At 40.7% G+C, this 20,183-nt stretch overlaps 3 protein-coding genes across 8 annotated transcripts in view; 1 reads left to right on the forward strand and 2 right to left on the reverse strand.

Moving 5' to 3' along the window:
- The first annotated feature begins 89 nt into the window (after positions 1–89).
- LOC115737303 (inorganic pyrophosphatase 2) overlaps positions 90–20,183 on the forward strand; it is a 28,558-nt gene continuing 8,464 nt past the window's right edge. The window contains exons 1-2 of one of the 3 annotated variants that reach the window (XM_048274046.1): positions 90–133; positions 15,947–15,953. The gene's annotated coding sequence lies outside the window, so the exon portion shown is untranslated. Of the gene's footprint in view, positions 135–4,274; positions 4,283–14,926; positions 14,966–15,946; positions 15,954–18,490; positions 18,501–20,183 lie in introns of those variants that run through there. The other 2 variants (XM_048274047.1, XM_048274045.1) reach the window with 2 other exon arrangements.
- Positions 3,151–5,170, reverse strand: LOC115737305. Of its 2 annotated transcripts, XM_048274060.1 has the most exons (4): positions 5,016–5,166; positions 4,754–4,869; positions 4,371–4,558; positions 3,151–3,549 (listed from the first exon to the last, which is right to left on the reverse strand). In XM_048274060.1, the coding sequence occupies exons 2-4, from the start codon at positions 4,784–4,786 to the stop codon at positions 3,363–3,365; spliced, it is 408 nt and encodes a 135-aa protein (XP_048130017.1). In that variant the 5' UTR covers positions 4,787–4,869; positions 5,016–5,166; the 3' UTR covers positions 3,151–3,362. The 2 variants fall into 2 exon arrangements, with proteins under 2 accessions (XP_048130017.1, XP_048130018.1); XM_048274061.1 differs by lacking the exon at positions 4,754–4,869 and having other exon boundaries at positions 5,016–5,170.
- Positions 6,191–12,607, reverse strand: LOC115737302 (serine/threonine protein phosphatase 2A 55 kDa regulatory subunit B beta isoform-like). Of its 3 annotated transcripts, none has more exons than XM_030669351.2 (14): positions 12,056–12,607; positions 11,087–11,190; positions 10,904–11,002; positions 10,693–10,812; positions 9,813–10,019; positions 9,541–9,632; positions 8,940–9,058; positions 8,504–8,627; positions 8,136–8,259; positions 7,594–7,662; positions 7,414–7,505; positions 7,253–7,330; positions 7,081–7,148; positions 6,191–6,937 (listed from the first exon to the last, which is right to left on the reverse strand). In XM_030669351.2, the coding sequence occupies exons 1-14, from the start codon at positions 12,156–12,158 to the stop codon at positions 6,801–6,803; spliced, it is 1,536 nt and encodes a 511-aa protein (XP_030525211.1). In that variant the 5' UTR covers positions 12,159–12,607; the 3' UTR covers positions 6,191–6,800. The 3 variants fall into 3 exon arrangements, with proteins under 3 accessions (XP_030525211.1, XP_030525212.1, XP_030525210.1); XM_030669352.2 differs by having other exon boundaries at positions 7,081–7,145; positions 9,810–10,019; XM_030669350.2 differs by having other exon boundaries at positions 9,810–10,019; positions 12,056–12,606.

Consider the following 20,183-nt stretch of genomic DNA (forward strand, 5'->3'; position numbering starts at 1 on the left):
GTCCTAAAAAGAGTCCAAACGACTGTTCCCTCCCTCTAGTTTTTAAGACTCTTGCGATCTGTCTTCAAGTAGAGAGAGAAAGTCTCCCCTGTGGGCTGGGGCCCTCTCTCTCTCTCTCTCTCTCTCTCTCTCTCTGCTTCTCCTCATCGAAAAGGACATAGACCAGACCAAACATACTTTGCTTTAAGTTACTGGTATTTACTTAAATCATGTTGATTTAGGAACCCCACTTAAAAAGCGCAACCTGGTCTATGTCTGCCAAGTTGACTTGATAAAGAGCACTCCTCTGGTCAGGCAGACGAGAACAGGATGCCTGGCGTGAGCCGATGTCATGGGCTTGATTTTTTTTTTAAGTCTTGATCAGATGATTTTGTCATCAATAATTATTGAAGAGTTCAACTCGATGATGCTTAGCACTCAGACGAAAACGTGACTTCTGTAAGATAGTAATATCAATCAAATCTAGAGGAGGAAAGCCAGGGTTTGTTGAGGACTCCCCTCAGACTTTATTCAAGGCCCCTAATTACTGGACGAATCCTCAAACATGTCGTCAGCAACGAACGGAGTTGTTAAAAACACTTCTCCTCTCACTGTTCGATCAAGATTGTCGCCTACCAATGTTGACCGAAAGAACCTGATACCCCAGATGTTAGCAACGAACGGAGTTGTTAAAAACACTTCTCCTCTCACTGTTCGATCAAGATTGTCGCCGACCAATGTTGACCGAAAGAACCTGATACCCCAGAGAGAGAGAGAGAGAGAGAGAGGTACAGCAGGAAGAAGCCAAAACCCAAAGTTAAAATCGGTCGCTAGTGCCGGGTGTGGCCACGCTTCTCCGTCCCCGCCGATTCGGGAGCTTAGGCCCGAGCGCTAACAGTTCCCTAGTTCGAGTTGATGATGCTCTATACAGATCGAAAAGTTCACTAAATGCAAGACTCGGAAGAGAAGAGGAGATGTATTACCAGTGATTTTATGCCAACTAATTCTGAATACCCTCTCTTCTCGAAAATTTACCTGTATAGATAATATAAGATTTTCATTTCGAACGTCATGTTTCATCGCTATGATCTTACATTACATATTTACAAGAACCGATATGCACTCAAAACTGCACAGTACTTCTTTATCATGTTACAAACACCAATGAACTAACGGATTATTGTCCCAAAAGATTGGACTATATCTCCATGGTCGGTTAAATCCATCACAGAATCCAAATCCTCCTAAACTTTTCAAATTCGTTGTCCATTATTGAATGCATGCCCACTCTTATAACCAGCATAAACTTGCTTTCGTTTGATCATTTATTCAAATTTCTTGGAGGCAAGCAAGGAAAAACATAAATATTAATGATATAAATAAGAAATGAAAAATAATGTGATATTGTCGATAGGAAAGAACAAATAGGATAAGAGTAATGTAAACATCATGTGGGGGGTGAGGGGCCGGACCCTAGGAGAGGGATAACCTGATGAAATGGTTTGTATGAATTATTCGATAACTTCGACAAAACCGAATTCGTTACGCTAGGATAAAAAATATTAATGTGCACAATTTGAGGCTAAATCATTCATCGATTCGAGATTCGAACGGCATGAAAAAAATCAGGTCGTGATACATCGGGATGGGTTTTATTTAATAAACGAAGGCCTATTTCTGGAAGGATTAATCAAATACCTGCACGTATTAAGAGAGGGCACAGGAAAAAGATAAAGAAAGCAAAACCGAAATGGAACTAATCGTTCCAAACTCTGTTTAGCTTCTGGATTTGCTTGGCACAAGATTGTGCTGAGATTCACTTCTCCAGGTTCTGCAGATGGAGAACACTCCTGGTTAAGTCTAGAATTGTTCTTCCCAAGGAAGCATATGTTGTCATTGTGCTGGAGAAACTCCCTTCAGGGTTGGTCGAGCTAATCAAAAGATTAGGATTTCGAGCTTTGAGCTGTTGAGTTCCATTACCGACTCGGCATTCACATCTCCAGATCAAGGCCGAGGGGAAGGAATTGCAACAAACTCTCTTAGTCTCTAACACGGATGGGTCTTTCGAACAGCGATTGGATTGGTGAAGTGAACTTAGTAGCCTTGTACATGGACATAATCTACGGATGAAACCACAACATTTTGCAGGTCGCAGTACCAGAGCCACAAACCATCTCCCATGGTGTAAAAATGACATGTTGACAGTGAAGAGAGAGAGAGAGAGAGAGTCCCCATTTTATATTCCGAGAAAGCACCGGCCGAACTTCGCTAAAGTTCCATGACTATGAATCCCAACAATTCTAAAGCTTTCTGTTGCTTTTGGTGGGTGACACAGGAGATCGGCAGGATCACTTCCTTTTCGCCTTTTATTTTATCCTCAAGATGTTGTTGCCACAGGGTAGATAAAAAAAGGGGTTAATATCGTTAAAAACTTTAAATTATACCCACCGTGACAACGATAATTCAAACTTTTTTCTATCACAAAAAATCCTAAAGTACGCCACTGTGACACCAATACCTGTTTTTTCTCACAAAAACCCCTAAATTGTGCTCTTTGCAACCCACTACCCCAAACTTTTGTGATACTTGTACAAGTTTGGGGTATTTGTCACATCAAAGAAAAAAATTTAGGGTTTTTGGTCGTACGGACAGCATTTTTGTCACACCAGTACAAATTTGGGAGTGTTGGCAACAACAAAAAAAGAGTTTGCAGTATTGGTATTATAGCGGGCATAGTTTAGGATTTTAAGTGGTATTTTCCCTTAATAATATAAACTAAGCTTCTGGTGATTAGGCCATAATCAAAGTCGAGGAGTTCAGAGCAACAGCTAATGACAAGGCAACCTTCACTCAGACAACAGAAATCAGAGAGAGGTACCTGGAAAACGAGCCGATTTACAGAGTTGAGTTGAACTGGTTTGGCATGAAATCAGTCAAGTTGAGCTGGGTTTCTGTTTCCACAGATCAGCCAGTGAGACTTCAAGGAAATTAAGGAAATAGAGAATAGGTAGCTAATAACAATCAGACGGGTATTGGTGCGAATTATCTACATCTGGTGTTCACCCATGATAGATATGGCTTTTGTTGCGCCTGGCGTGGTGTCCGGTAAAAGTACATCCAGGTATTTAGGCACCGAACTAGTTACTTCTTTAGAGTCATTGGAGCCGCACAGAAAACAAAGAAATGAATCAACTGAATTTGAGATGGGAAGTACATAAGACTGCAGTTATGGGTTAGTGCCACAGCAAAGATTCGTCTATACTGAAGCTCAAAGTACATAAAGGAAAAATCTCGCACTGGGGACCCTTACGGTGACCTCACTCACCCACTTATGGAAATCTAAACAGGAAGTAGTGGATCCTTTATTACCAAAGCAATTTCTCTCAGACATAATACCCTGTGATTGTAAACCCTCTTCCAATAATCTCACCAGCACAGTACCAGGCAAAACACTCAAAACCAAACAAAGCAGCTATGCCAGCTTTCTCAATGTTCAGCTCCTGCTTGTTCTTCCATAGTTGCTTGAGGTAATCTACTTCCTTCCAAAATGCCTCACGTCTCCCAGGGATGCTGTAGGCAACATAGAGAGAAACAAATTTCAACATTATAAAATACCATCACTGACAAGCACTCTAAGCAGAATGCATTTCTGAAAATATGCACTACAAATCCAAATGTTCAATGACTTTAGCTGTTCGAATGAATTTACCACTATGAATTTGTACGTGGAGTTCTGCCATGTCGTAATTGAAATTTTTTAACAAAAACACTCACTTGTTAAAACCATGATAACCCCTAGGATGTTATACCTCCAATCTTGACAATTCGAAATTCATCCTATCCTATGCACACCATCAGAGCCTTCACAAAACCATCATGAATATAAGATGAAGGCTGAAGTACTCTGTGTATGTCCTGTGACATGTGTAAACTATTCATAGATGACAGGTGCGGCAGATCAGACTATTTGAAAGAGCCAAAATGTAAAATTTGCAATTCAATATCAATGTCTCAGGCTCTCAAGATCAGCTGAAAGGGAAGCTCTATGGTCCCCAGGGGGATGTATCCCTCGGCTGTAACTTGTCCTAGATCCTACGTGTTTTCATCACTCCGATACGGAATGCCATAATGCACAAGAACCTGAAATTTTTAAGCTCGACCGGAGAGATTTACTCTTCCTTTATTAAAAGACCACCAAGGGATTGAGGATTTGTTCCCCAAGAATCTTGAGAAACACACCCTAGATGGAAATCGAAATTGATCACTTTTGATGTCAAACTAAGGTTTAAAACGAGGTTTGCATCACAAAGCCCAATTCGATCGTGTAAAAATCCAAATAACGAGCCAAAAAAAGTGCATATGTAAGAACTTGTTTAAAGCTTGTAAAGGACCTGGCAAGACGAGTGTAAAGCAATTGGTTGGATAACAGTTGGCACTTTTCCACACTGGGCGGCTCCTGAACATATTGCTTGTTCTGCTCCATCAACTGCTTGTAGTAGGCATTCCCATGCTTCGAAGCATATTGAGTCGCCTGAGCTGCCATCTTCTGCAATTGAAGCAACTTCGATGCCATGGCTTCCTACATTTTCCCGGCATACGCAGACCGTTTAGATAAACCTTCCTTCCCAAAAGTCATGCACACATTGAGGTGCCTAATATCACTTCCATACATCTCGAAATCGCAACAAGAAGACACCCGATTACAAACAACAACGACAAAAAAAAGAAAAAAATTCAAGACGAGATGGACAAATCGCGAGAATTGCCGCAACCCCAGAACTCGCAGTCCCGTCACTAAAAACCCCATCAGAATTTTAAGCTCGAAAACCGAATTCCGCCATCATGTGGCGACCATCGAAACAGAGAGCAGCAACTTCTGCAGCTCCGAGGCTGTAATCGGTCGGAATTCCATAAACTCAAGTATCAAAACGAGTGGCGATTTTCACCAGATTATCGTCAGAAACAGAATCGCGACAATGGGAAGAAGCGAATTGGAATTGGAGAGGAGAATAAAAAAGAAGTGAGATCGACATTACCTCCGATCACTTTGGGGGACTTGCGTTCTTTTTCTCCTTCCTACGTGAAAGAGAGACGCAGCTAGACCCAACGACAAAGGGGTTAGGGGTTTTGACTGTTGACTTTCGCTGCACGAAACGCCGGCGCTCCGGTGTGTGTATGGACACTTCTGTATCGTTTTTAACGACTTTAGCGTCGTATAAGACTTCGATGTGTGCATTAACAAAATCCAAGATTTGTCAAAAGTAACGTCACTAATTCGAACCCGCTCGTGCTCCAATCATCTCATCTATTGTGACAATTTATTCTAAAATCTCTTGACTATTTCTCAATTTAATTATTCCGATCAATTTTTTACTTGAAAACGCCGGTTAGCATTCCTACATGCCGATTTTATTTTTTCTTCTCTTTTTCTTTTCTTTTTTTCCTTTTCTTTATTTTCCTAAGCCTAAAAAACATCGCTAGCCAACACTTGTCGATCACAAGCGATGACCGACTAACCCTCGTCAACCATAGGCAAGAGCCAGCTAGGGTCAACAAACCTAGCTTGAGGTTGGTGAGGGTCAGCCGACAATCCTAGTCAAACATTGTAGAAAAAGCAAAAGAAAAGAAAAAAAGAAAGAAAAATAAAATGTGTATAAATTAAGAAAAATTAAAGATTTTTTTTTTAAATTATCCACAGGGTCAGCTATCTTACATGTTAAATTGGCAAATCGTTAAAAGATTTAATACTAAATTAACCAATTAAAAAGCATAAAACTTGTTTATAGAATTAAATTGGCACAAATGCTTTAATTTTAAAATCATTTTGATAACTTTCCCGATTCGATAGGTTAGTGTCATCCTAAGTCGAGTTGAGCTAGTGCAAATATTGAGTTTGATTTTACCGGTCTTTTCAGATGAGATCCACCCGAAGTTAGTTTAGATCCTAATTCAAGTAGGCCGAATAATAATTTATCAAAAATAACCCAAAGAAAACCACGCTTCTTCAGACATAGAACTCTGTATTTCAGCACAGAATCCTTAATAACCAGACAACGTTTGTATTTATGCCTTAACGTTTGAGCAATTTGGGTAGGATAGAACTCTGATGCACTAGAAACTTTGGCCCGACAAAAATAGAAATTAATCAAATGGAGGAGAAAGCTTCCAACTGTGGGACTGCCAAGAACAGAGACAAAATACAACATCAAAATGTCAAGAACCACCCTTTTATGAAATCTTTAGCCAAGACAAAAAGAATCAATTAAAAAATCGATGCAGCGACTGTATCAAACAGCTCCTTCCCCCACCAGAATTTGAATAAAGCTACAATTATAATCTTAAACCTAGTGGAAGTTATAGAACATTCTTCAGTTCTTTTTCTATCTTTCTTTCTTCTTTTTTTTCGGTTGTAGGAGAGCTACAATCACATCCCTTTTCCGACTCCAACCCAGAAACAAATTTAGAACAGAACACGGCACCCTCCCTTTAAGAGAAAGGTGCCCAAAAAGAAAGAACAAATAATTGGGGAAAGAAAAGAAAAAGGAAATTCCAGAGAGGGTTAAAGAGCAGTGGGTGGAGAAACATGCGAAGCAAACTGCCACAGCAGGAGCAAAAATGAGTTGCTTCCTCTCACTGATTTCCGGGGCAAAGACCCTGTGATACAGCTTTTAACTTTTTTGAAACCACATGCTACAAATCTAACTGGCACTTGGGAGGCGAGATGCAATTCGGTCCCCAGAATAGCACATCGGCAACGCAGCCTTCTTCTCCAAGAGCAACCCGAGCCAATACCATCAAGATTATCTGTCGCTGTCCCATCATTATGCGTAATACATGTACAAACTATTTGCAGCAGCACAGGCAATCGAGTTTTCAGACGGGTGCCATGCAAGGTGCAACAACTTCATTGTGGAATCGAATGAATTTCCGTTGGCATCAACTGCGGGGGCTTCCGCTCCTGGTTTTGATCCCCCAAAACAATGTTAACCTCATTGTCATGAAGAAACAAAAGCAACAACAACAAACGACAGCAGCTACTTACTAGAAGAGATGGAACGATTAGCTGAAAGTAAAGGAAGAAAGTAAGTGAAAACAACAGACCTCGTCGGACTACTCGTGTGATACTGCTGAGGGATCTTGAAGGCCGTGAAGGAGTCTGAACTTGTTTTCTGGGAACAAAATACATCGTCATTAAATTGAAATGCATCTCCATGTGCCACCATCAAAGAAACCATCAATATTCTTCTTCTTCATCAAGTGAATTTTAATTTACCTCATTGGATTTTTGCTGGCTTCCAAAGTTGTTGCCTCAGTACTCCCCGGCACACAACCAAAGACCCGGAAGAGATTACTGGACATGAAGAAATATCCATCTGAGAACCAGAAATCATGTATGCAGTTCATACGGAAAGAGATAAGCAGAGTCGCACAAACCTGTATGAACCTGTTGCCACTCGTAACCCATCACCGCTTAGACAACACTCAAATTTATCAAATATTGAATCATTTTCGTACAAATCACACAACTGAAAAAACAAAATAGTAAGTTAGAAACTAAACAGCACAATGTAACGATCACTTCCTGAGTAGTTTTTCTTAAAGAGAAAATGTCACCTTGGGTCTCAAATATTCATGGACCTGGAAGGTTGCCACCGGACCTGAATCCATGTTGATATCCCATAACTGGGGAAAAAAAAGAGCGACTTATTCAGAAGTGCGAGAAGATCAGTTTACGATACAAGTTGCAAATTGATCAATTGACCAGCAGCATGCAGACAACAGTGTTATGGTGTTAGGGTCGTTAAAAAAGAGATGTAGGTAAACCTATTCACTTTCTCCTCACTTAAGAAGGGACACAGCTTGAACCTATTCAGAAAAATTCAACTGCTGCATTCAGCTGACCTTTAGAGCAGGTCATCTCAGGATCCTTTGTTTTCTAGTGGAAAAAGACACACTCTGGAACTCCATACTTTGATCAAAATTTAGCTTCAGCATGCGGGCTTATTATATACTTAATATAGATTACCAGGGGAGTTAACTACACAAGGTAACATAAAGGGATACTTTTATCACATTTAGAGTTTTAATCTCTAGCTGCTGAATCAAAGAAAACTTCGTGCCAAACATGAACGTGCAGAAAAAAACAGATATCCAACCTTTAGAGTCATATAATCACGACTAAGTATATATCTCCCATCCCTTCCAAACTTAATATCTGAAATTGAAGCAATAATCTCTGTGAAAAATGATTTAGATCCTGGTTGTTCCGGCTCCTCATATCTGTAGGGACAGAAATCCGTTAAGTCCACAATGACCGACCATGAAATTCTTCAAATTTTCCTCACTAAGCAATGATCCCACAAGGAGACAAATTAACAACTGGATAAACTAAAGAAATGAAAATGGAAACTACTCTAACAGGTCATCTTAAGTAGTTCAAAAGTTGTTGTTTGCAGTTTTCCGTAACAAAAGCTCTATGCATGCAACAGGACATAGATCAAAGCAAACTAATGGCATTACTCACATTTTGGCATGAGAATCCAACAGAGCTGATTGTCGCAAATCAATGAGGCGGATGCAGCCCTTTGAACTGCTATAAGCCAACAGATTGCAATGTGTAGGGTGGAATTCAGCTGATGTTATCACCTCTGTGAAGTTCATGTATAGATCCAAAAGTTCAGTGAAAGTAAGCAAAGGGAAAAGAACAAAATAAGCATCAAGCGGTATCTCATGGCTAAGCTGAAATATTCACAGCTCAACCTACCCAATCAGAATCCAGAGACAGTTCTATGCCAAAAAGATTTTTGCAGCCAACCTCTAGAAAACTCACAATAGTAATGTACAGTAAGAGCACCACAATAAGCTTTATCATTGGAAAAACCCTTACTAATTGCTAGTATCTCAATTCTCGAAGGTGACCAAGAAAAAAAGGATCTGGAGAGATATTAAATCAAGCTCACCAGTTAAGTCCTCCATATTTGCTGGCTTTACATCAATGATGTTGAAACTTTGATTGCTAATTTCTAAGTTCCATAAGTTTACACGCAGATCATCAGCAGAGATGAACGTTTCACCGTCACTGACCAACATGAGAAGAGGTGTATCAATAAAACCAGCTAAAAACCAAAAATAGACAATCTGCATAACATTAAAGAAAATATCGGCACAAACATAAATTATGCTTCAGTGAAATAATAAGAGATGCCTATAGAAAGATTCTCTTTGATCTAAAGCCGTAAAAAAAAAAAAAAAATCGATTGTTCACACCTTAAGTAAAGGAGAATGGTCTGTCATCATTTATTTTATAGCAAAACAGCATTTCACCAGCCTAAGAATTTTAAAAGGTTTGCTATAAGTATGAGATCCACATTGCACTTCCACCATGTCAACTTCAGTCAAGAAAAGAACTCAAATTGGAAGTACTAGGGCATAATTTTTCATCTCTTATTTTTCTGCCCTAGTGAAGCTGAGTGCCAAGGCCACGAAGCTTGAGTTGTGGAAAAAAGCATGAGTTAATATACATGACAACAAAAGTCTAGGTACCACCTTAAAAAAATATACCTGTTATTTGAAATGGAATTGATATGATAATCATGAGCATGAGCATACACCCTTCGACATCTGGCAACCAGACTAGTCTCATGGCTGTTCACCTGTAAAAAGACTTCCAGGGTCAAACCACATGTGGTTCAAACATTCCAAACAACAGGACCACAAAGAGACAACCAAGAGCAAACAATATACATGCTCACCCAAACGAGAAACTAAACAAATAAGGTGAAAATTTTCCAGAAATTACAGAAACATGAATAGAGCGGGTTGAGCACAACTACCACAGGTAAGTGTAGTGAAGGGATGCCTCCTGGAGGAAATGAGAAATCAATGCTAAGAGAATTGGGTGATCTCTCTGGGGATCCCCCATTTGCCAGACATGTTCTGTGGCTGTTTGAACTGCTGGAGCTCGCAATAGTACCATTGGTTACAGCTTTAGAAGGGTCCACATTCATTTCAGAAATTTTTTTGATCTTCTTCTCCTGGACCTAGTCAATTCTCAATAGGAATTACAAAAAGCCAATTCCAAAAAATGCCGGCAGAAAAACAACTTCAGACGAAAAAACTAAGATGATGAAAGCTCAAAACATTACAGCCAATAATATAACAATTTGGACAATCATGTCTTCCCTAACTTATGAACAGTATATACTGCCTGCATTAAAAACAGGGGTTTGTCTTCAACAGCCTCCTTACCATCACAAAACAATAGAATGTTAGTGAGTCATAACTCTGTGAAACGAAGAGTACAAGAGGAAGCACAGTCCTGTAGTTATCTTAATACATGTAGAAGATCCTTTACACTATACATGAGAAGCTATCCTACATGAAAGCATAATATACAACTTCGAAAAGAGCATCATGATTACAGTTTACAAGTTTAACTTTATTGGAGGATCAATAGACGAGATATCTTTCCCTAGTGCTAATGCGAGAGAGAGAAAGAGACAAAGAGAGCTCGTTGACTCTCTAAAATTGTATGACACTTAAAAATGAGAATATACAAGTCAGCATACAGATCATTAGCAAGTAACAAATCCCACAAAAAACTCTCACTTCATCAAGAACTTTAAACAACATGCCGGCGCAAGTCATTGCACACTCATCTACTATAATTCTAAAAATAAAAAAGGAAACAGCAGAAATAAGCCATATTCCTACCTTCCAGAACTTAATAGTTTTATCATTGGTAGATAGGAGAAATAGAGCACTATTGGCTGTTTGGCACCATCTGATTTTATTTATTTTCTCCTCTATCTCCAAGCTCTTCAGATAGTCAAACTGACAAGACAAATCAAGACACATACAGATCAGGACACAAAAAGGCAGACAAAACCGATTATGAGACAAAGGATGTACTAAAGCCTGCTACCTCAGGCTCATGGCTCTGAAACTCTGTCTTGTAGCGAAACTCGGGATGTCTACTAACAGCATGGTCGATTCTTTCCAGATCCCTTCTGGATCCACCAACCTAAAATTGATGGCATTAATTAGACTGTGGTGTAGGACAGAGATGAAATTAAGCGGCAAAACCCACTAGGACACAGATACTCACATCTTTTGTGTCAGTCCTTTCAAAAAGAACAACCCGACCACCCCGGTCACCCGTGGCGAGATGATCACCAGTTTTATCAAACTCGATTGCTGATATTATATCAACTGCAAACGTATCACGAAGTTCATGATGATCATCACATGCATTGACGAGATAAATGTTTACTGGTGAGCATAGGACAATAGAGTAATCCTTCATCAATGCAGTCATCAATCATTCTTCTCTAAATGCTAGTCAAAATACATTATTTTCTGCACAGTGGTTTCATTTGTTTCAATGCATAGATGAAAACTTAGGGAATTTAAATGGTATGCGTAGTGATCATTACAAAAGGTAATAGATAAAGAAAATCTTAAATTCCCAAACAAATAGCTATGCCTCACTCCTCAGCTACTCCACTCTCATTCCCCTGTTTGACCACGCCATATACTAATATCCAGCCACACCACATCAAGACCAAGTAGAGATACACCAGTACAAAGTTAAAAACTGTACAACTTCTGATGCACTGAGGAAGCAAACTTGACCAATTTAAGTACATGGCGCTGGATTAGAAGATACGGAAACTATGTAAAAAGGCAGAATTTTTGGAGCTGAGAAGAACCAATTCTGACTGCAAAAGAAACGCATGCAACTCACTGACTTCCCCAGCTTTATCTAACATCCCCATCTGAATCAAACTAGTACACTGAACTAAATCAGCCTTCATTGAAGCATAGCATGCGCAGTCCTGAATCAATTACACCTCAGAAACCCACTACTACCCATACGTGTCACGCGAATCGAATCCGACAGTCCTCAAAACTCAACAAAACAGATCGAAATTGCTCGAAACAAAGCAGCAATCGCACTGCAAGACACACCGCACAGATCGGATCCAAGTGCGCAAAACCTATGGCACGCCCTATCCACACAGCACAGCACAGGCCACATTCACCCCGATTTTCCTCTCTTCCCTTCTCTCCTTACCTTCTTGGATTTCCTCGCCGGCGGTGCGCTCGCCGAAGACCTGAGAGAATTTCCACTCGAGAGGCTGCGGTGGGCCCGCCACGACCTCATCGCCACCGTTCATTTCCCCGACACACACACAGGCCTGGAATCGCCGGAACCGACGGTCAACAGAATCGAAGCCCGGACCGAAGCGACGCCGAAAATCACTTCCGCATCGGAGATCCACTCCGACCCACCATAACCAACAAGCTCCGCTTCCCGTAACCACTCGGAACCCACCCACACGCGCGCGCACAGAGAGAGGGAGAGGAGGCGAACTTCAGAGAAGTGATTCCGAAGCTTCCGATTCAACCATTGGACGGACGACCCAATCAATCGCCCAGACAAAAATGAACCTCCGGGGAACTTCGACTATGTGCGTAGATTTGGGATTTCACTTCTTCTTTTCCTCGCGTCGCGAAGAGGAGGTGAGGATCGAGATGAAACGAAATGACTGAGAGCGAACCGCTCTTAAGGGTGGGGAAGAGAAGCTTAAAAACACCAATGGACTTGTCTAATTTCTTCCCCTTCTTCTGCTCTTTTTTTTTTTCCTTTTTTTTTTTTTCCTCTTTTGTCCGGTAGTTCCCCTTCCTGCTCTCATCTCAATCATGTAGTATCATCGTTTTATTTTGCTTTATTTTAAAAAATTTTTTATTCTTACCTAGTATATTTAGCTCCCCTCCTCACGTAATTGCATTTTCCTTATGAATAATTCGTGTGGTGACCTGTGTTTCATACCCATATACATTTCATACATTCAGGGTGAGCAAGACGGACCGATCAAATTGGGAACCTGCTCGGATCGCCTTCCGGATTCATTAAATTAAAACTAGTGATTTTCGATCCGATTCTCCATTCGAAGGGGAAATCGGACTGATCGGACCGCTCGAATCAAATTGGATCGAATAATTTTCATCTTTTTTCCCAAGCAATCTCACATGCACGTGACATGAGTTGGGAATTTTGTATCCCTCGAACAATGCGAGGGATCAAATGACCGGTGTCATTAGGCCCTCCCACACTCGTAAACCTTGAAGTGATGATTGTTTGTGTCAAACATAATAAATGAGCGATGCAAAGGATAACGGACAATCGAGTCTATGGGAGTGATGTCAGGGCGGTTTGTGCTAGAAGTTATAGGATTAGATAAAATACATCCGTTAGGAATTCTAAAGGCGGGGTTCGCCTCCCGTGTACAAATTGAATTTTTTGAAGCTGATGTCGCTCTCCCGATGAGGTCATGGCAAGCCGAAATCAATTGTCGTGCCTAAAGTAGTATTCTATCGCTCGATACAAAGGATGCTAGAGCTAAACCGGACATGGTATGACTCGATATGAGATAGACATTTTGCTTGAGTATTCCATGAACGACTAAAGTAAAAGGGTTGGCCTGACCTAAACGCCTCGCCAGGCGCTCCACGGGCTATTCCGCAGCCAAGAAATCTCTACGCCCACGACACACGCCTCTTCTTTCCCTCTACTTTCTCACGCCTCGACGGCTCGGCCCTCTTTCACGCACGAATCAGCAGCTCATTGGAGGCAAACCCTAATCACCTCTCTGGACTGTATAATATCTATACTTGCAAAACTGTGGCGTGAATATGGTGGATGCAAGCCTTTCCTTCTTCTTCTATTGGAGGTGGGGCTCTAATCAATTTCGTGGGTCATAATTAGTTTCTCGTTTCGCAGCATTTATGCCTGATGTTTGAAGAACTCGGGTTGAGCTGGCTTCTTACGTTAATTAACTCCTATTTGGAAGAAGCAATCTTTGCTGAAGGATCGAGCTTTATGATCGATAGAGAAATCGAGAATAGAGAACTTATCAAGACACGACGCGATCGAACAGAGAACTCATTAAGACACGCTATATCTTGTTAATCTAAGCTCTTGCGACTACTCGAGTCCTACAGTGGATTCTTGGTGCAAAGTCTCGATCCTCGGAGGATTTCCATCTCCCCGACTTCGCAGGGCCCACACCATCCTCGCCACACTGCCAATGCGAAGTGTGGAAAAGCTCTTTATGAGGAAGGTCGGGCTTACAAACCCCACGTACTAAAAGCCGATTTCAGTTAAGCTCGACTGGCGAAATGGACCGGTATCTTGACGCGCCCAAACTCGATCGATTCCGTCAAGATGATTCTAACATTGAGAAAGGATTTCGGATTCTAGGTTCGGCGCTCCCAGACTCGACTGTCCGTGTAGTATACCCATCGAGCATCAAATTCGCGACTTCGAGAAAGAAAAGCTCGCATCCTCCTCGCCCACACGGCTATCGCGCTTGGCCAGCGGCCATGTACGGAACGAAATTTTCACAAAGCACGATCGGGTCGTGTCCGAGCATCAGGGGTGGAATGATGAGGATGCCCCTCGAGCCTCTTCAACTTCTGCCCTTCTGGTGAGGCATAATGGTCTTGATTTTGGGCGTCGAGATCGATTACGTTAAATTGGAGGGGGGAGGTGGTCAGAGGTCAATACGATCGGACGGCCATAAAGGGACGGGAATCTGCACGCCTCGCTTCGGGTTGTCGTGCAGCGATGCACGTACAGGTGCGCAAAGGAATCGAAAACTGCCCGAACCATCCAGAATCAGATCGGATCGGCCTAGAACCGGTGGGTCCCAACGGTTCCCATAACTAGAACCGGCAACAAACCGGTTTTTGGTTTAAAGTGTGGAACCGCTCACCCGGCCCGATAAAAAAATATGTAATTAAAACCTTAAATTCGTAATCTCACTCGTCAGTCATCTTGTCTCATCTCGGTTCTCTTAAGCATTTATTTGATCTCTCCGTCTCTCGACTCTCAACTCTGATTGACTCACGGCTGCGCCTCCGGCCGTTCCTCGCAAACATGACTCGTGACCTTGCCTCTCTCTCTCTCTCTCTTTCTCTCAGCCGTCTTCCTCTCTCCCTCTTTATCACCTCCATTTGATGTAATTTAGAAACCCTAATTGCTACAATTTGCCCCTCTTTAGCTTCTTCAATCTTCTTACTGTTCAGAGTATTGATAGAAAAGTGAAATATTCACTGCACTTGTTTGAAGTTTTTTCACAAACAACAGGGCATTCTTTTTTGCTTAAAGAGAGAGAGAGAGAAAGAAGCGGACCAATTTTCAAGTAGATCTATGGAACTAATGGGAACAATTTTTTGGAATTAGTCCTTAATGAATAATTTTTGGTTCCAGGGTGAGCAGTTCCCACCCTGGAACCAATCACCCCTAATCGAGTGTGCCAGGGTTACGAGAGAGGGAGAGAGAGAGTATAGGTAATCTAGGTTAATTGAATTGATTAATGGTTCAGGATCTAATCGTGTCTTAGGAAGCAATTGTTACCAAATTGATTCCTAAAGACTACTTGCAATTGTGTTTGGCCCAATTGATTGAGATTGAAAAATTAATTTAACATGTCGAATTTTTATGTCACGATCGAGCGGTCTGGAACATAACGCCGAGACGAAACCAAACGCCGGATTGCAAATATTAAAGACATAAAGCTACGGACTTCGCAACTCGATCGCTCTCGTGGGATTACGGCTTCGGCAGTCGATGGGCTACAAGATACACTAAAGTCCAAGCAGCGTCCCTTCGGCTTAGAAATATTCACGCGACTTGGAATTCGAACACATCGTATCCGAAGGCCCATCCACGCTCAACCGGATTGGCCGTGAGCCTTTAGCCCGTAGAAAGCCCAGTTGGAATTAAAGCCCAACGACATGGAAATGGGTTTAGTTAGTGTGTACGTGTTTCCAACGACACGTATAGGATGTCGTGGAACTGATTCTTAAAGACGGGGTTCGGTTCCGGTTTTGGACCAAATGCCATGTTCGCTGTATTACTAGTCCATGCAGAGTGTCCTCCTGCCATCGCAGGTTAGACTTTGCATCACCCAGCGGGTGCGCAACGGCACGTGGTCTGTTCTGATCGCTCACGAGGACTCGAGGCTCGCAGCTATTGTCGGATTACGCGGGAAAAGAGCCGTCCGGCGATCTATACTCAAATGACAAGGGCCTAGGTCGTACTGTTAAATTTTTTAACCCGCGCGTCTCGGATTACACATTTTACCGTCGTCTTTTCGGATCGGAACACGCGCTTCGGGTCTAAAGCGAAGATCAAACGGCAAACGTAGTATCACTAGCTTCTTCGCTGGGGCCGCGCGAATCTGATCCGGAAAACAGCCCAATCTTCAATCTGAGCCTTTTAATTGACCCTTGAAGGCTTGGACAAATTCATACACATTGGAACGAAGAGAAAGTGCAAATCAGAATGTCCAATTGGCCCGGGCTAACCCAAACTCTTTTTACTCTCCACGGCCCAGTTTTGTCGATACAAAGCCGTGACATAGAAAGTGATAAATACATCTAGAAATTCCAATAAGGGCCTGAAGTACCATCTTTTTTCTCACATAAAGGCCTAAAGCAGACTTTGTTTTAAATAAAGGCATGAAATGTGTTTGTTGTTCCAAGGAAAGGCATGCCCATGGGTATTTTCACCATTTATAATTTCTATTTTTTTTCCTTTTTTCCTTTTCTTTTTTTTTCTTTTTTTTTCTCTCTTCCTTTTCGCCGATGGCCGATCTCGAGCGATGCCAAATGCCCCACTCTCTGTAGGAATCGCTATCTATGCCACAAGGCTAATCCTAGGCATTGGCGAGGGTAGCCTTGCACGGGCAAGGCGTGGCGAGCCCTCGCTCGATCCGGCGAGGGCCGCCCTCAACTACCGCAAGCAAGTGTTGCCATGACCACCGGCGAGGAGGAAGGGAAATAAAAAGGAAAAAATAGAAAATATCGATTACGAAAATACCTTTGGTCGGGCTTTTATTTGAGAAAATGAGAGTACTTCATACCTTTATTTGGAATTTTCCCTATATACTACTATGTAACTTATATATTCTTCATTCCCTATTAATCATGGTCAAAAGTGAGTTTAATCTCACTTTCAATGACTTCAATCAGTAAAAGTTTAAAAAGTTGGGAGAAAGATATAAGCATAATTTATTTCGTGAAAAATAAATTATTTGTATAATATTTTCTAAAAATAATTATTCGTATGGCTTACAAAAATAAATGGACAAAAAATATTTGCATCGTCGACGAATATGGTTGAACGTGAATTGTTATCAATAATAAAAATATCTCTCACTAGTTAATTATTGCAAGTGATACAATATTTTTCAAAATATTTATTTTTCGAGAAACAAAGAGATGTAAGGTCAAACTATTTTCATAATGCCCACTCCCATCAAGACTTCCTGGAAATCCTCAAACTTTAATATTTCCTGAAAATATTCTTTTAACAGCCGTTTGTGTTGTGTCTTATCAAATTACTCACAATATCCAAATTTTGTTTGATTGCAGTTATTGCATATGTTTAACAAGATATATAGCATTCATTAACAAAAAAAAAGGGAAACAAAAAACTCATCTAAAAACTGACATGACGGATTTAAGGCCTTCAGTCTAGCATAGCAAAAGAAAAATACCAAAAAAATCCAAAACGTACCGCATTTGTGTCAATTCAAGCATATACCTTTTAATTTGGCCAATTTAGTCATAAACATTTTGACGATTTTTCGATTTAGTCATTTCGGCCAATTTTGTTAGGAAACCGCTGCTGGAATCACATTTCTCAAAAGGATAATGACAGAAATGATCTCCGAACTTTTGATCAATGTGCAATGTGGTCCATGAACTTTACCCCAGTATATAATGTGATCCCTAAAACTTTTGGTACAAGATAATTTAGTCCCCGACTATATGAAAATGTTCGTTGTCGTCTTTCTATTAATTCAAGTTCATGGACAAGGACATCGTTGAATATTTTCATATAGTCCGGAAACTAAATTGAACAGGTACTAAAAGTCCAATGACTACATAACACAATTTAAAAGTTCAAGGATTGCAATGCACATTGGGCTAAAGTTTATGGGCCATAATTGTCAAATTTAAAGTTTAGTGATCATATCGCACATTGGACTAATATTTAAGGACCATCGTGTGAAATTTCATTCCATATCTTTTATAACCACAAAACTATTAAAAACTCAGTACCACCGCTGATTGTTTAGGGTTTAGGGCCACCACCGCCACCATCACGCTCAGGCCTCTATTGCCAATTGGCAATCGCAGATTCTTATATTTTGCCGCTGGACTCCGCCGCTAGTTGCCGAATATAGGCTTCACCGGCGGGCTTTGTTGCCGATTGCCGCCACTGTCGAAAACCAACAGCCGCCACTCACGGAACTTCGCCATCCACCGTCACCGATGAGAAGTATTCTCTCGTTGAAGCTCCATTTTTTTTTGTTTTTGGCAACAAAACAACAATTGATGAGAATAGAAGGACAAGATTGCTCGGGTACAAAGACTGCCTATCATGGAATGAAACGAACCTTATCACGAAATTGAGCGATACCCGGAAGGGAATTTGTTTGCATTGAGTTTTTTTCTATTAGAATATTAAATGAATTATCGAGACGACATGAAAGAATATTCCACTTGCTTTGCGCGCCACGTAGATATATCCGTGTCGAGTTGCGAGTATATTCATGGACAGAACAAAATTGAAGTTACGTCCGACGTGGCACTAAAGGATGAAGCAACACCTCTCTTCAAGAATCTCGAATGTCTCTGGGATCGAACCAAACTGCGAAAGGAACGTGCGTACATATGCCGACCACATCGATGGGGATGTGCCGAGAATAGTGGTCATTAAAAGTTGGAAATTAGGCACCACAAGCCACAAGAAAGCGAGGAATTTTACCCTATACGACGACGTGCAGTTGAAAGCAGGGTTGGGGAGCAATTCGGTGTACGCATGCGCGCATATGTAATCGTGTGCGAATCGGCACAAATGATTTCTGAACTTTGATCCAATATACAATGCCGTCACATGTTCCTATATTTTAATTTATTCAATGTGGTCTTTGAACTCTCAATAAATGTTCAATACAATCGCTAGACTCTATGAAAATGAATAAAAAATTCAAAAATGGGGCTACACTTCGAACTGGAGTTGTTGAACCATCTCGTATCATTCCCCCTCATGAACTGAAAGCATACATTAAAGAATGGCGATGAATTTTCGAAAGTCCAACCAAAAGTGAGCATGCTCTCATTCTCTTTCAAATTTTAAATTTACTTTTACTCGATCCAACCGGCGACTCGATGTTTTCAATTTTCCTCAGGGAGACGAGCCGCGTTACCGGCTTTTACGATCCAATGTCCACCATCCAATCTTAAATGTCGACGGTCTAACAGATGTGCAAACGTTTCTTCGAGAGATCATATATTTCGCTGAAGGAAAGATTGAAGAAAAAAGTGAGCGGAAAAGTTTCTAGCTAAAGGAACCCATTTCGCTCCACGACGCTAGGATCTCGCCTTTAGGATGCACAAACCGCAACGTGACAAGAACGGTGGGCAATGATGCCACTAAATCCACGCTCAATCTATGTCGTTTACTAATCTGGCATATTGAAAAGGTGGCAATTATTATGATCTTGTCCATTTGAAAAATCATCAATTCGACATGCATCGTGCTGTGATGCCTAAAGGCATCCCACGTCACCCAGCGTGGAGAACGTGGAGGGACATGGATTCCTATAGATTATATTTGATCAGCGGGACAAAAATTAAGATATGATAAAATTTATCATACTTTTTATTTGGCTCTGATAAAGGATAAAATGGGATATAGAGAAATATAACTTGAATAAAATTATCCTATAGGGAAGTAGCAATTTTTTCTCGAATAACAAAACTACTAAATAATAAAAATAAAAATTAAATTTAAATATGAATAATATATGAATTCTGCTATTAAAAATAAAACAAAAATTAATTTTTTAAATTTATTCCTATATGTACTTACAAATTTTAGTTTCTTTCTACTTTATAAAATATATTTTGAGTATATATGTTTATAACACGCTTGATATCTATATCATTATGTATTTTAGGTATGGTAGTATAGTTACTATTTAGTAAAAGTTTTATTAAAGAATAATGGAACGGAATAAAAATAATGAAAAAAAAGAGATATGAAAGTAAAAAAACAAGTGCATAAAAAATGAAGTAGCAGAACCTAGATTTTAAAAAAATAAATTTGAACTTGAAAATGA

This window comes from Rhodamnia argentea, chromosome 2, assembly GCF_020921035.1.
Source record: "Rhodamnia argentea isolate NSW1041297 chromosome 2, ASM2092103v1, whole genome shotgun sequence".
Classification (NCBI taxonomy): Eukaryota; Viridiplantae; Streptophyta; class Magnoliopsida; order Myrtales; family Myrtaceae; genus Rhodamnia; species Rhodamnia argentea.

Coding starts and splice junctions, on each gene's coding strand:
- LOC115737305 (XM_048274060.1), bottom strand. CDS start 4,786: ATGGGGTTTTTAGTGACGGGACTGCGAGTTCTG. Junction 4,559..4,753: donor TGACGGGACTGCGAGTTCTG/GGGTTGCGGCAA, acceptor GGGAAAATGTAG/GAAGCCATGGCATCGAAGTT. Junction 3,550..4,370: donor CTTTACACTCGTCTTGCCAG/GTCCTTTACAAG, acceptor TGTTGCCTACAG/CATCCCTGGGAGACGTGAGG.
- LOC115737302 (XM_030669350.2), bottom strand. CDS start 12,158: ATGAACGGTGGCGATGAGGTCGTGGCGGGCCCACCGCAGCCTCTCGAG. Junction 9,059..9,540: donor AATTCCATTTCAAATAACAG/GTATATTTTTTT, acceptor CATGTTGGTCAG/TGACGGTGAAACGTTCATCT. Junction 6,938..7,080: donor CACACGAGTAGTCCGACGAG/GTCTGTTGTTTT, acceptor GATCAAAACCAG/GAGCGGAAGCCCCCGCAGTT.